Source organism: Gadus morhua, chromosome 23, assembly GCF_902167405.1.
Source record: "Gadus morhua chromosome 23, gadMor3.0, whole genome shotgun sequence".
Taxonomy (NCBI): domain Eukaryota; kingdom Metazoa; phylum Chordata; class Actinopteri; order Gadiformes; family Gadidae; genus Gadus; species Gadus morhua.
Genome location: NC_044070.1, coordinates 24,934,929 through 24,949,628, shown reverse-complemented (window position 1 = coordinate 24,949,628; position 14,700 = coordinate 24,934,929). Strand labels below are relative to the sequence as shown.

General features: G+C 50.5%; 2 protein-coding genes across 4 annotated transcripts in view; one reads left to right on the top strand and one right to left on the bottom strand.

Annotated features, from left to right (window-relative positions):
- The first annotated feature begins 1,252 nt into the window (after positions 1–1,252).
- On the top strand, positions 1,253–8,493 carry arxa (aristaless related homeobox a). 2 transcript variants are annotated; one of them, XM_030349127.1, is made up of 6 exons: positions 1,253–1,605; positions 1,994–2,564; positions 3,922–3,967; positions 6,417–6,748; positions 7,690–7,723; positions 8,104–8,178. In XM_030349127.1, the coding sequence occupies exons 1-5, from the start codon at positions 1,419–1,421 to the stop codon at positions 7,706–7,708; spliced, it is 1,155 nt and encodes a 384-aa protein (XP_030204987.1). In that variant the 5' UTR covers positions 1,253–1,418; the 3' UTR covers positions 7,709–7,723; positions 8,104–8,178. The 2 variants fall into 2 exon arrangements, with proteins under 2 accessions (XP_030204987.1, XP_030204986.1); XM_030349126.1 differs by lacking the exon at positions 7,690–7,723 and having other exon boundaries at positions 8,104–8,493.
- Positions 8,494–13,609: 5,116 nt separating this feature from the next.
- The window catches only part of pola1 (polymerase (DNA directed), alpha 1), a 60,476-nt gene continuing 59,385 nt past the window's right edge, over positions 13,610–14,700 (bottom strand). For both annotated transcript variants that reach the window (XM_030348991.1, XM_030348992.1), the window contains exon 37: positions 13,610–14,018. In XM_030348991.1, coding sequence (XP_030204851.1) covers positions 13,882–14,018 — 137 coding nt within the window. In that variant the 3' untranslated portion in view covers positions 13,610–13,881. The remainder of the gene's footprint in view (positions 14,019–14,700) is intronic.

The window sequence follows — 14,700 nt, the reverse complement described above, 5'->3', positions numbered from 1 at the left end:
TAATTGTTTTAAATAAATTAATTTGGGCCTAGAGTTGATAAATATGATTATAATAACCTGCAGTCCGTCATGACATATGATATAGCTAATTAATTTTAATTTCCATCACTAAATTTTCCACTGTGATATAGCAAAATGTTAAACTAAATAATGTTTTATAATCTAGGTTTATCAATCTCTGCGGTATTTGAGGCGTTGAACACAAACTCCGGCCCAGATTAAAAGCGACTCAAACCTACAATCCACGGTGCATTTACACATTCATGCCTTCCTCAATTTAAGATAAAGCATAACCATTCTCCCACAGGCCTGTAGGTGATGGTTCAAACATAACGAATTATTATTCATTGTTTAGCTTCTAATTGAGATAAAGACCCAGCCATTGCTCTATAGAATAAAAAAAATGATATTACTCACTAATTTGACATTAGTAACGTTTTTCCTATTATTACTGTTGTTTCTTCATTTTATTTATTGTTATTATTATTATTATTATTATTATTATTATTATTATTATTATTATTATTATTATTACTATCGTTGTTGTTGAAGATTTAGTTGTTGTAGTTTTGGTTGTTCGGCTGTCGATATTATTATTATTATATTATTATTATGGTCGAATATACCATATTTTGGGGGATATTAGCATCTCGTAGTGTAAGTGATGATAATAATACAATCATCACCAAATAATCTTTCCTTTAAAGACAACACTAAAGACAGCAATAAAAACATGCCAACTTTAAGCCAAACCAGCTTCATTGTAAACCTCTAGAAGAGTCAGAAGCTCTGTTGGGAGTTCATTCCGTCAGGCAACACACTCCATGTCAAGTTTTACTGCGTTTCTCACAAATGAACTTTAATGGCTAAAATATATAAAGCTGCCCCCCCCCCCCCCCCCCCTCCACCCTCCCTCCCTCCCCCACGTGAACCAATCAGGCAAGCGATAATAACCCACACGTCGGTGCCAGCGCGCGGAGAGCCAGGCGGAGCGCGAGGCAGCAGCAAAAAGCTGTCTGTCATTAACGGCGGGAGAGAGAGAGAGAGAGAGAGAGCGAGTGCGAGAGCTAGAGAGAGAGAGAGAGAGAGAGAGAGAGAGAGAGAGAGAGAGAGAGAGAGAGAGAGAGAGAGAGAGAGAGAGAGAGAGAGAGAGAGAGAGAGAGAGAGAGAGAGAGAGAGAGAGAGAGAGAGAGAGAGAGAGAGAGAGAGAGAGAGAGGGAGAGGGAGAGGGAGAGGGAGAGAGAGAGGGAGAGAGAGAGGGATAGAGAGAGAGAGAGCGCGAGGAGTGAGTTGAAGCAAAGTCAGGCGGCGGCACAGCGACTCGAGTGAGCGCAGCACGAGGGACCAGAGAGAGACAGGGACACCTTTACGCACTCTTAAGACAAGCATAAGACGAACGCCGACACACACACATCAAAATGAGTGGTCAATTCGAGGAAGATATCCACGACCGGGACGAACGGAAGAGTAAATCGCCCACACTGCTGTCCTCGTACTGTATCGACAGTATTCTGGGCCGGCGCAGCCCCTGCAAAGTGCGTCTGATTGGGGCGCAAACTTTGACAGGGCTGGCGAGCAGAGGCGAGCTGCACAAGACCGCGGAAGGTAAGAGGCAGCGAGGAGGTTTAGCGTTTCCGTTAATATTGCATCGATATAATGCTGTCTGATTTTCTCTGATGATGAAATTGTAGTTTAGCGCTTAACACCAAAAATATGAGACAGGCCTGTATACCATGCCTTTGACACATACTGTATGGCCCTTATAAATGACAAGAAAGACGTCCAATACGTCCATGTAGGATGCGTGGATATTTGTTGGTATCAACTCAGCACACTAGACCTAAAGCATATAGTAAATAGACCACCATGGATTTACCTTTTTGTTGGTGAGGCACGTCCATGTTGTTCTGCTTCAAACGTCTTGAGGCTATTTTGTTAAAAAGAAAAACACGAAAAAAAAGGTTGACATCTTTGGCCCATTTCCTATTTATAGGCTTGACGAAAGACCCCCTAACACTGGACCCGGACATGCATCTCCCACCGAAGCTACGTCGGCTGTATGGCCCGGGGGGGAAATACCTTCACGACCACGGCGACAAGTTCGACCGGGACCGGCTCATCCTGGACCAGGCCTGCGACAGCCTGAAGATCAGCCAGGCTCCACAGGTGAGCATCAGCCGCAGCAAGTCCTACCGGGAGAACGCGTCCCTCAGCCGGGGAGAGGGCGACCAGAGCCCCGGGGAAGGCTCGGAGGACAGCAGCCTGGGGCTGGTGGAGCTGGGGCCCTTGAAGTTCGAAGAGGAGAACCCGGGGAAGGCAGAGGAGACGTGCAGGGACACGGCTATAGCTCTTTCCCCCAAGGACGAAGAGCGGGAGAGCTTGAACGCGGGGGACGGGGACGGGCGGGACGGGGAGGACAGCGTGTGTCTCTCGGCGGGGAGCGACTCGGAGGAGGGCATGCTGAAGAGGAAGCAGAGAAGATACAGGACTACGTTTACCAGTTACCAGCTCGAGGAGCTGGAGAGGGCATTTCAGAAGACACACTACCCCGACGTGTTCACCAGGTCAGTGGAAAATACCCCAAAACGGGCCTAGTCCATCAGGTTCAAATATTTAGATAACTTTATGAGGTTTTATTCTTTTTTGCATTGTTATTATTGCCATTCTGTTATCAAAAAGTTGTATATATCGATTTTAGTTACGATGTTTGATTATTATATGATTATTATAATGCACCAATTAGCCTACTGAAACATCCGATATTTTTTCTCAATTGCATCAAAAAAAATATTGACAATGAAAAACAATACGCAATACCCATAAAAGTAATAAAACAACAATAACATAGGCCTAGTACTTTAATAATAATATATACAATCTAAATAAAAATAATGTTGTATGTATTATAACATGTAGGCTATATAATAGGCTACTAATTATCGTAATAATACATTTAATATTAATATTAGTAAAGGTGAATTAATCAACAATTGCATCCGTCAATTGTAAACGAAATTCAACCGTAAAGTACAAACGGCCAAGTTGAACTGGCAGTCCGGGAGACGACAGAAGCACGGTGGTCGGCCCGTGTTCTCCTTCGTGTTATCCTCTATTGTCGCGGCTGTCATGGACCTGAACGTCTCCTCGTGTGAATATTAAACGATTTAGCTGGTGTTACTTTCATCCCAAATTTGGGGCCCTGTCGTCGAGCTCAAGGGCAAGAAAACGAACCTTATCTAGTCCCAGGCACGCAAACACACCCACACGCACGCGCGCACACTCTCACACACACACACACACACACACACACACACACACACACACACACACACACACACACACACACACACACACACACACACACACACACACACACACACACACTGTCTCTCTCTCTCAGACAGACACATGCTTTACATTTTTATGATTTTTTTATTACAATAAGTCGTTTACCTGAAATGTAGGCCTAAATGTATACAAAGGCATCTTTGACACGTTTCTACTCCATACGCCATAACACAGTCTTTATTTTAGACTTTTAGTGCTGCGGGATTTTTCTATTTTCTATCGATTTATTTTAAAGGCGTTTGTGTCTAATTTGCGCTGCAAGCCCATCTCGTAGTTTAGGGTGCACCAATTGCTTTGTGGCAGGCTCGTTTAGATGCCATTATGTTGTTACATTTTCTTTATGATTGTCGGTGTAGCAATCTATAGGCCCCTTTCCAGCACACTGCTGACAGGCAGAACAGAACATGACTATGGCTTATTTGAACAGTTCAGGGAAAAAAAAAAAAACAGCCTATTTTGCTTGTCTATTGTTGACAGGGAACAGCAAAGAGGGACAAAACATAAATGCTTTATTGCGCCCAAACGCTGACCTATAACCTTAAATATTCTCATTTTTCTTCCTTCTCCTTGCAGGGAAGAACTGGCGATGCGGCTGGATCTCACCGAGGCGCGCGTCCAAGTAAGTGTCCCTCTCTCTATGGCTGCTTTTCACAGACCCATCACATCCCCATCGCTCGTACATCAAACACAGGAAACTAAAGACTTTTAATGTTTCATGCGCCATAAAAAAAAAAGGTTTTATCATGCAACATTTCCAAGATAATAAATGGCGCTATGCGTCACCGGTTCCGAGTCGAAACACACACGCGCAATCTTTAGCCCGTAATTTATTACAGTGAAAACGTGTTAAATGTCCGCGAACTCTAAGTGGGGAATGTCTTTTCCTGTTATCGAATGTTATTACATGCAATTTGTGGATGTTTTAGAGGCAATTAAGCCAATGCAGGCTATTCATAAAAGCTCACTTAGCGACCCGGTAAACAGCAGGCCTACTCTGCTTCTGCCGAGGATCCCATCTCTGGGGGATAGGGGGGGGAGGGGGGGGGGGGGGGGGGGGGGGGGGGCAAGAGAGGCAGAGAGCGGCAGTCTGCGTGTAAAATGGGAGCGACAGAAAGGAGGAGAGAGAGAGAGAGACAGAAAGGAGGGGAGAGAGAGAGACAGAAAGGAGGGGAGAGAGAGAGAGACAGAAAGGAGGGGAGAGAGAGAGACAGAAAGGAGGGGAGAGAGAGAGAAACAGAAAGGAGGGGAGAGAGAGAGAGACAGAAAGGAGGGGAGAGAGAGAGAGAGAGAGAGAGAGAGAGAGAGAGAGAGAGAGAGAGAGAGAGAGAGAGAGAGAGAGAGGAGATGGCGGGAGGATAATGCTATTTGATTTCCCATTATGTGATTGCAATAGACCCGCATTGATCCGATGCTTTGCACTTGGGAGCGAATGAGAGACCATTAAAGGTGTTTGCGCCCCCCTCAGCCCCCCCCCTCCCCTCTATCGTCCATTGAGAGCAGGGCTTGCATGTCAAAGGCCCGGGCTCATAACCAAAGAGACAGTTCAAACACGGAGGGGATGGAAGGCTGGGAGGTTATATGGTCCGACGGTAAAACAACAGATGTCCCTGAAGTGGACAGTAGGCGAACAAATCACTTAGCGCCCATCAGGGTAAGCCTAGCCCCCGTCGGGAGGTGATAAAACTCATAAACTCCCAAGGGGGGGGGGGGCCTGATGCTAAACAGTCATCTGGGAAGGAAGGAGGGGGTGATAATAACATGCCTCTTTTCTATTTGATGTGTACGTGTGTGTGTGTGTGTGTGTGTGTGTGTGTACGTGTGTGTGTGTGTATGTGTGTGTGTGTGTGTTTGTGAACTCGCCCATCCAATCACTTTGCTCGTGTTGACATTTTGCCTCATTGTCCGAGGCCGTGTTTCCGCAGAGCCCAGCAGGAGCAGGGTGGGAAAGTTACACAGGCCCTCCCCCCCCGGCCCTCCCCCCGCCCTCCCCCCCGGCCCTCCACCCGGCCCTCCCCCCCCGGCCCTCCCCCGGCCCCCCCCCCCCCGGCCCTCCCCCCCGGCGCTCCGGGCGCGCCTCGTCCAGAGAGCCTTAGTGAAGCTGAGTCGGGGCACTGGTCATCTTCTGGGGTCTTTGTCAGCACCCTCTGGTTAATCAGCTCGTCCCTCCCCTGAAGCCCGTCTTCAGGGACCCGACTCAGTGAGGTGGACCGGAGGCCCCCCGGGCCCCAAAGCTCACTCATCATCATTGAGTTTCACTTTCCAACTAAAGGAATTAATAGAAGAAAGAAAAGTCCTCGTCATTCCGAACCCTTTTGAATCTCTCGTCATGCGTTACGCGTTTGGCCGCGGTCCGTCCCAGTGTGGGCACGGCGCTCCCAGTCTGGGCACGGCGCTCCCAGTCTGGGCACGGCGCTCCCAGTCTGGGCACGGCGGTCCCAGTGTGGGCACGGCGCTCCCAGTCTGGGGGCACGGCGCTCCCAGTGTGGGGGCACGGCGGTCCCAGTGTGGGGACACGGCGGTCCCAGTGTGGGGGCACGGCGGTCCCAGTCTGGGCACGGCGGTCCCAGTCTGGGCACGGCGGTCCCAGTCTGGGCACGGCGGTCCCAGTGTGGGCACGGCGCTCCCAGTGTGGGGACACGGCGGTCCCAGTGTGGGCACGGCGGTCCCAGTCTGGGCACGGCGGTCCCAGTCTGGGCACGGCGGTCCCAGTGTGGGCACGGCGGTCCCAGTGTGGGCACGGCGGTCCCAATCTGGGCACGGCGGTCCCAGTGTGGGGGCACGGCGGTCCCAGTGTGGGGGCACGGCGGTCCCAGTGTGGGCACGGCGCTCCCAGTCTGGGCACGGCGGCCCCAGTCTGGGCACGGCGCTCCCAGTCTGGGCACGGCGGTCCCAGTGTGGGCACGGCGCTCCCAGTCTGGGCATGGCGGTCCCAGTGTGGGGGCACGGCGCTCCCAGTCTGGGCACGGCGGTCCCAGTGTGGGGGCACGGCGCTCCCAGTCTGGGCACGGCGGTCCCAGTGTCTTACCTCCGAGGGTCTTCCTGGTTCTCACCGCTCCGTCCCGTCTCAGGTTTGGTTCCAGAACCGCCGCGCCAAGTGGCGGAAGCGGGAGAAGGCGGGGGTGCAGGCCCACCCCTCCGGCATGCCGTTCCCCGGACCCCTGGCCGCCGCCCACCCGCTCAGCCACTACCTGGACGGGGGCCCCTTCCCCCCCCACCCGCACCCGGCCCTGGAGTCCGCCTGGACGGCCGCCGCCGCCGCCGCCGCCGCCTTCCCGGGCCTCGCCCCTCCCTCCCACAACGGCTCGGGCCCCTCCATGGCCACGCCCCTCGGGCTGGGAGCCTTCCTGGGCACGGCCGCCATGTTCCGCCACCCCGCCTTCATCGGGCCGACATTCGGCAGGTGAGCTTCAGCTGATGTGACCTAGGCCTGATGTGACCTAGGCCTGATGTGACCTAGGCCTGATGTGACCTAGGCCTGATGTGACCTAGGCCTGATGTGACCTAGGCCTGATGTGACCTAGGCCTGATGTGACCTAGGCCTGATGTGACCTAAGCCTGATGGGCTCGTGGGGAACACATGGAGCGGTTTCAGATAACGGACTGCAGCTCCTGACAGGATGGGTTAGCCTAACCCTAACCCTGATAGGATGGGTTAGCCTAACCCTAACCCTAACAGGATGGGTTAGCCTCACCCTAACCCTGACAGGATGGGTTAGCCTTACCCTAACCCTGACAGGATGAGTTAGCCTAACCCTAACCCTGATAGGATGAGTTAGCCTAACCCATCCTATCAGGGTCAGGGTTAGCCTAACCCTAACCCTGATAGGATGGGGTAGCCTAACCCTAACCCTGACAGGATGGGTTAGCCTAACCCTAACCCTGACAGGATGGGTTAGCCTAACCCTGATAGGATGGGTTAGCCTAACCCTTACCCTGATAGGATGGGTTAGCCTAACCCTAACCCTGACAGGATAGGTTAGCCTAACCCTTACCCTGATAGGATGGGTTTGCCTAACCCTTACCCTGATAGGATGGGTTAGCCTAACCCTAACCCTGACAGGATGGGTTAGCCTAACCCTAACCCTGGGGGAGCTGCCTGGTTAACAGTGTTAGTGGCCGTACTCGTCACTCTCTGGGGTTATCCGCCTGTTCAGGGGTACGATATCCGCTCGGTCAAAGCCTGCTGCCGTGGTGAACCTAAACGGAGTGATGTGAGTTCGTAACCATGGGGACAGCTTCGCTCTCCATGGCCCCGTACACAGCTTGTCTTTTTATTTCCTTAATTAGTGCTCTTTTCGATAGCTTTTACTAACACCCTGCATTTGTTATTCTTCTACTCAGTTTTTTAAGGAAACAATAGAAGATGTAAAAGCATGTAAGTTGATTTTATTACTAAGCCTAACTTTACTTTTGACAAACTGTGGGGGAAAAATAATCGTTTATTGAACAATTGTTTTGTTTCTACTAAAATGAAACACTGACTGAATGAATAGCAAGACTTAATTGCAAAAAAGTTTTTCATATTCTGCCAAACAGATACAGTACAGCCCACGCAAAGATCCCATTAGTGTAACTCATTGTGTAATGTGTCTGGGATCTGAAATTGTGTTAAAACACTTTGGCTACATTAGTCAATTGAAACGTTGGTTGTCCTTTGAATCCACAAACGAGGATAATAATAATAATAAAATAATAAGCCGAGCACCGTAGCCCCGCCCCCAGCAGCTGACCCAGAGCTCCCTCCTCCTCCCCCAGGCTCTTCTCCAGTCTGGGTCCGCTCAGCAGCGCTTCCACCAACGCCCTCCTCCGCCAGCCCGCCCCGCCGGGGGACGCCCCGCCCCACCACCACCACCACCACCACCACCAGCCGGGCCCCGTGCTCTCTGACCCTTCCTCCTCCTCCGTCACCTCCTCCTCCTCCTCCTCCCCCACCACGGCGGCGGCGGCCGACCGGCGGGCCTCCAGCATCGCGGCGCTGCGTCTGAAGGCCAAGGAGCACTCGGCGCAGCTCACCCAGCTCACCGTCCTGTCCCCGGGGGCGGCCGGCAAGGAGGTGTGCTGAACGCTGGGGGGGCCCCACCTCTGGACTCACTCTCTCTGGGGGACCCCACCTCTGGGGGACCCCACCTCTGGGGACTCACTCTCTCTGGGGAACCCCACCTCTGGGGACTCACTCTCTCTGGGGGCCCCCACCTCTGGGGGGGGACTCACTCTCTCTGGGGGACCCCACCTCTGGGGACTCACTCTCTCTGGGGGTGAGTCATCGTCCCCGACACTGCCCCCCCCCCCGGTCTGCCCCCTCCGCCCCCCTCCACACCGGCGGGAGGGAGGAGTCGTCGGGGGATGAAGCGCTCGCTCCCTATTCCCCGATACCCCCCGTCCCCCCCCCCCCCGAAAGATTATAGTACGACCAAATTGAGGTAAACAAGTTCAGTGACTGCTACTGCTGCATGGTCACAAATACAAACAGTACACACACACACACACACACACACACACACACACACACACACACACACACACACACACACACACACACACACACACACACACACACACACACACACTCATCTTCCAGAACCAACGAAGGACTAGTTAGGGCATTTTAATCACCTTTCAAAACGCAGCTTGAGAAAGTTGAATTAATTTTATAAAAGGAAATAAAATAGAATAAATTCCTATATATATATAGCAATCATAAACATTTGAATATTTAATACCCTTGCATTATGTTTACCTTGCCTAAACATGGACCCCTCTAAGGTAAACAGGTGGAAAACAGCTCACTGGCAGCAATACACTAGTAAGAGCACATGCACGCACACACACACAAACACACACAATTCAGGAGGTCCCTCCCCCCAAACCAAAGGAAAACTGTCTCTAGAACCTTCCATATCTTTCTCTACAGTCTGTCACCATCTGACCCCATCTATACTTCTTGTATGTCAGTCAGTCCCGAATAGCATCAGATTTGAAATTGTTTTACATCTATCGAGATCAACAACGAGGATACAATTAGTTTATACTATTGCTACCCTTTCTCGTTAATTTTTGCTTTGAAATTAATTTTGTTGAGATCTTTTTTCAGCACTTAAACTATGTGATGGTGTTAATTAACCCGGCGTGACGACAGGACATACAGTTGAAGACAGGATTAGTGGCTTTTGTGCCCGACTGTGAGATTAAACATGTACATATTGTGTAAAAAAAAGACAACTGACAAAAAAGGAGGACTTTCAAAACAGGGTCATGTGTATTTGAAAGGAGACCATGTTTTAAAAATTGCACTTGATGTAGTGATTTATGAATGTTGCCCTGTGAGGAATTTCACCTGTGTTTATGAAATATTAGGTTTTTAGATAATTATTTATGTCGAAACTTTCCTTAAAGAGCGAGTGAAGGACCGTTTTTCTTAATAAGTGAGTATTCGTTTCCGGGTTTAATAATGCTAATTTGAATAAATTATGGTGTTAAAATGGGTTAGCCTACTTAATTATTTCAAATTAGTTCAAGATAAGGCGGCTTGAACCAGGAAAGTTAACTATGTAAAATATATAATAGAACTATTAATAAAATGTGTTTATTAACTGTTGGTTTTTTTGTCTAATACTGTCGCAATGAACTCAGAAATAGCCAACGGAATGGATAAGATAAAAAATATCTTATCAAAAGGGATGAATATAATTGTAGGCTATTTAGGTCGTTGGAGGTCTTTGGATTATTTGAAGAGCAATTGTGTCAAATAGTTGGAGATAATTATTAGAAAAAATAACTATCAAAATGCAGAAAAATGGTACAAGATCTAAGATCCTACTACAAAATAACTTGAGGAGGTAAACTTTGAGCGGTTAACTGGATGAAGCCATCGGGACCTGGGGCCTCCGGGCGCTGCGTGTCTCTCCCTCACTCAGTAAAGTTGACTAAATGCGCACGATATATTCATGAGCTAATCTCCACATGTAAAAAACACGCGACAAAGGCGAGCGTTTTCAATTACCGTCCACTTTATCTAGGGGTCCCCTTCCCCTCCCCCTTCTTACCAAACTCTTTTTAAAAATCTTTGAAAGGACTAAATTGGTCTTAACATCTGTAATGCCATGTCGATGGCTGTGAGTCGCTTTGTCATTAATGAAGTAACAAACCACTTTATCAAAAGTCTTTCTCTCGAGTCCCCACTCCTCACCGGACTCCCCCACCTCGTTGAGCTAATCCACCAAATCCCCCACATTGGATCTTCCCGGTCATGTAGAACTATTACACCGATCAATGCACGCCATTCATCCGCCATTCCGGTCAATTTACCCCGCCTATAGTGTCCGACCAAATCGCGTGAAATTAGTCCGCGGATTAATCTAGTTCCTTTCTATTGTCTGCCGGATAATCTCCTCGTCCACTTGCCTCGGTTTGTAGGACTATAGTTCGCCCTGATAATGATTTAATTCAATAACTCGATTTCAACCCACTAAACAATGAAATATCTCGCGGGACATCTGCCATTAATCTGTGACATGAGTTGACAGGAGACATCAAATCGTTAATATTCACAAAGGTCCCCCATTCAAAGAAGCCAATCCAACATCTGCCCTCCTAGACCACCAGTTTAAATATGATTCAAAGAAAAAACAATTTTGTCCTGCCAAATCACCATCCGCCTTGTGAATGCATTCTGTTAAAACCCCATTCTCCGAGCATAAAGCCAAGTGAAGCGTGTTTTCCTTTCTGTGGGGGCAGAGGCCCTATAGGATTGTGATGAGATTGTCCGGGGAGATTTAATCTTATTGTGAATATAACTAATGAATGGCAAACCAATTTGTACCTAATATCAGGGGAATGCCGGACGCGGATGACCCGCTGGGCTCGGGGCTTAGATTCTTCCAGGCAAAAGGCGAGAAAATTGAAATGCTGTCGCGGCGATGCCTCTGGATTCACCAAGTCACACTTGTTGAGTCCCTTTTCATTCAAGACAGCCAAGTAGGCCTCCAGGATTAGCTGGAGACTCCTTGGCAATATTGCATGAATGATCACAATAATGAATGTTGATATAAAAAGGCTGCATAACCGCATGGTCCAATCATACGGCCCTTTCACCACCGAACTGGCCCAAGGGAACATTTAGCGCCTTCTCTCTGGGCACTGCATCGGACCATAGCCGGCTGATAATAATCGGCGGCGCCCAAAGGTGTCTTTAACTCCCACAATGTCGCACCCATTTCCATCATTGGCTCTCCTTCCTCGGTTCCCCTGATTTGGCCGTGATTTCGATTCTCCCGAGCATCGCTGCTCCCACCGCGTCCTCCTGAAGAATGGCCCCAATCACCGTGGACCTCATCCGGATCGCTCCTCGGCCCGGGAGAGGGGCTCTAAAAGGCGCTTTGATGAACAGACTCCCCCCCCCCTCCCGATGAACGGGCAATGAAAGGCCTGAATAGCCCATGGCACTCCGCTCCCTTTCGGATCGCCCCTTAATTCCCCGTCTCTCTTGCTCTCATCCAATTAGCTCCGTGTATTAAGCGGTTTATCGTCTCATAACCCGAACAAGGGAGACACTTTGCAATAGGACCGGCTCTCCTTTTGACACCCTCTCTGGTACTTGTGTTTTCCGCCGCGCTATGAATAATGGGGACAGAATAGAGGACTAATTCCCTCATCAAAGGCTGCCTTGTTCATCGCTTTGCTCAACACCACCATTCTGGTCAAAACGACAAGCAATAAAGCTTAACATGACAATGGCCGGAGACTCGTCCGCTCTTATTAGCTTAGCGACAGGTCGAATTAATACGGAGGCTCGATTTGGCGCGCATCACGTCCACGTGAGGTCCACCCCCCCCCCCAATACCGCACGAGCACTTGATTGGCGCGCGCACTGCATTACGTCGTGTAGAATAGGTCCATTACAGTCCATACGTGCGATGACTACAATGTAATCTTATTGAATCAAAATAGACTTGTATCACACCAGGCTGACACTGGAAGAAACCGGTGACTCAACTGTCATTTAATAAATAAGAGTGGAGCCTTTTCGTTGGGTTTCATATAAATACGCAACTATGTTGCATAGTGAATTGTCATTTAAGTGTTCGGCTCACTCTTGTGCTTCCTCCAGTCAGTGCTTCAGGGTAATTTGCGAGCGGTATTTATAGACATGAGAGCTTCAACAGTCAGTCGCCTCCGATTATTAACTGAAATGAAAACTCTTAAGCGATGCAAGTGATAATGAAAGATAAACGGGGAAGTGGAAAGAGGAAAAAAGACAACCATAAAAGTGGGGCAAAATAGGCGCACACACACACACACACACACACACACACGACAACCAAACACAAACTAGCTCATGTGTCATTGAGTTTATTAAGGATGCGGTACCAAAACGTGCTAAATACACGTCATCAAAAAACAAAACATCTAAATACAAATACAAAATACCCATTTGATTAGAAATATTCTCCTGTGGAAAAAGGAGTTCCATACATTGAAACGGCCACACAGTAAAACAGACCAGTGGTTCAGGGAAGGGCAGTGAAATGAAGCCATCACTTAACAGAGAAGGAAGATCAGCTGTTCCTTACAGACAAAAGCCTCCCCCCTCACCCAATCATTCCCCTCTGCCGCGCAGGGCACCCCTCCATCCCCGGAACCCCCAATCGAGAGGGTGCATGAGGTGCACACACACACACACACTGACTCACACCCAGTTGGTTTCTTTTACTCCCCCGTCTCTCTCTCGCCCTCTGCCTGTGAGACACAGCGGCTGAATGGAGCCAATCAGGACGAGGGGCCGCCTGTCCGGGGCCCCATCAGAGGGCCCCGCCTGTCCGGGGCCCCATCAGAGGGGCCGCCTGTCCGGGGCCCCATCAGAGGGGCCGCCTGTCCGGGGCCCCATCAGAGGGGCCCCCCATCAGAGGGGCCCCCCCATCAGAGGGGCCCCCCCATCAGAAGGGCCCCCCCATCAGAAGGCCCCCCCCATCAGAGGGCCCCCCCCATCAGAGGGTCCCCCCATCAGAGGGCCCCCCATTAGAGGGCCCCCCATCAGAGGGGCCCTCTGATGGGGGGCACTTTGATGGGGGGGCCCCACACATACACACACACACACACACACAGGTAATTGCCCCCCCAGTACGTGGTGGGGCTGATCGGGGTCATGGCGTTGGTGGGGTGCATTCTGCGGCAGCAGTGAGTACTCAGGCTTAAGGGTCTTCAGCCCTACCTGGGGGGCTCCACCACAGGTCCACCACATGGAGGAGGGGAGTGGCTATTGATTGGTGGGGGTGGTGGAGGGGGGGGGAGATATGGACAAGAGGCAGCCGCATGGCTTTCTGAACACGCACACACACACACGCACACACACACACACACACACACACACACACACACACACACACACACACACACCACCAGGTCTGAGGGCAGCTCTTTGTTGGCGTGCGGCTTGGAGCCCCCTCAACGAGGGGTGGGCCCAGCGGGGGGTGGCCGGTCCACGATGTCCTGATGAGCCGGGGGCCCCCGACGGACCCCCCAGCAGGGGGCCTGGCTTTACTTCAGGGAGCTGAAGGCCTGGAAGAGCTTGGAGAGGTTCACCTCCGAGTAGCCGCTCACCGCCAGGGCCCGGTCCACCACCTCCTTCAGCCTCCGGTACGCCTCCTGCTCCACCTTCCTCCTGGAGAAGAGGCCTGGGGGGGGGGGGGGGGGGGTGGTCAGTCTCGGTCGTACCGGGCGTCTCAGGGCCGGGCTGAGACGAACGGTCCATTATCGATCAGGCAGGCGATGGGTTTCTCGATTAACTGATTAGAGGTTTGGTCGATAAGGAATGGGGAGAATGATTAGAGGTTTGGTCGATAAGGAATGGGGAGAATGGGTCCATCGGTCTCTGCCAGAGACAGGTTACGTCTTTAATGTTTGGTCCACTACCCAAAAACATTCAGCTAACCGTCTTAGAGAACTCAGGAAAATAGAAAATCTCACATTAATGACGCTAGAAACTAGAGCATTAGGACTGTGTTTTCCAAATAGTTGGCGATTAATTACATAATTAACATAGTTAACAAATCGATTAATCAATTAGTGGTGGCCAGAGCCGGGACACAGAGGTGGGTCTAACAGCGGGCGCGCTCAAACAGCATCCTGTTTGATCAAATCACCGCGGCTGGCCATTAGGTTTGATCTCGAGTATGTTTGGAAGGGGTGGAGGAAACCAAAGGGAAACCTGTATCGGTGAGCTGTAAAGGAGTCCAAGTCCCCCTGGACTGGACTGGGGTGTCGAGGGGGGACTGGACTGGACAGGGGGGGGCTGGGTCGATAGCCCCACACTCAAGCCATGGGGATCAATACTGGAGCTGAAGGAGGGCTATGAAG

Excerpts from the sequence above, each read along its gene's own strand:
- arxa (XM_030349126.1), top strand. The coding sequence starts at position 1,419 with ATGAGTGGTCAATTCGAGGAAGATATCCACGACCGGGACGAACGGAAG. Across the intron at positions 1,606-1,993 it reads GCTGCACAAGACCGCGGAAG|GCTTGACGAAAGACCCCCTA; the intron begins GTAAGAGGCAGC and ends TCCTATTTATAG. Across the intron at positions 2,565-3,921 it reads TACCCCGACGTGTTCACCAG|GGAAGAACTGGCGATGCGGC; the intron begins GTCAGTGGAAAA and ends TTCTCCTTGCAG.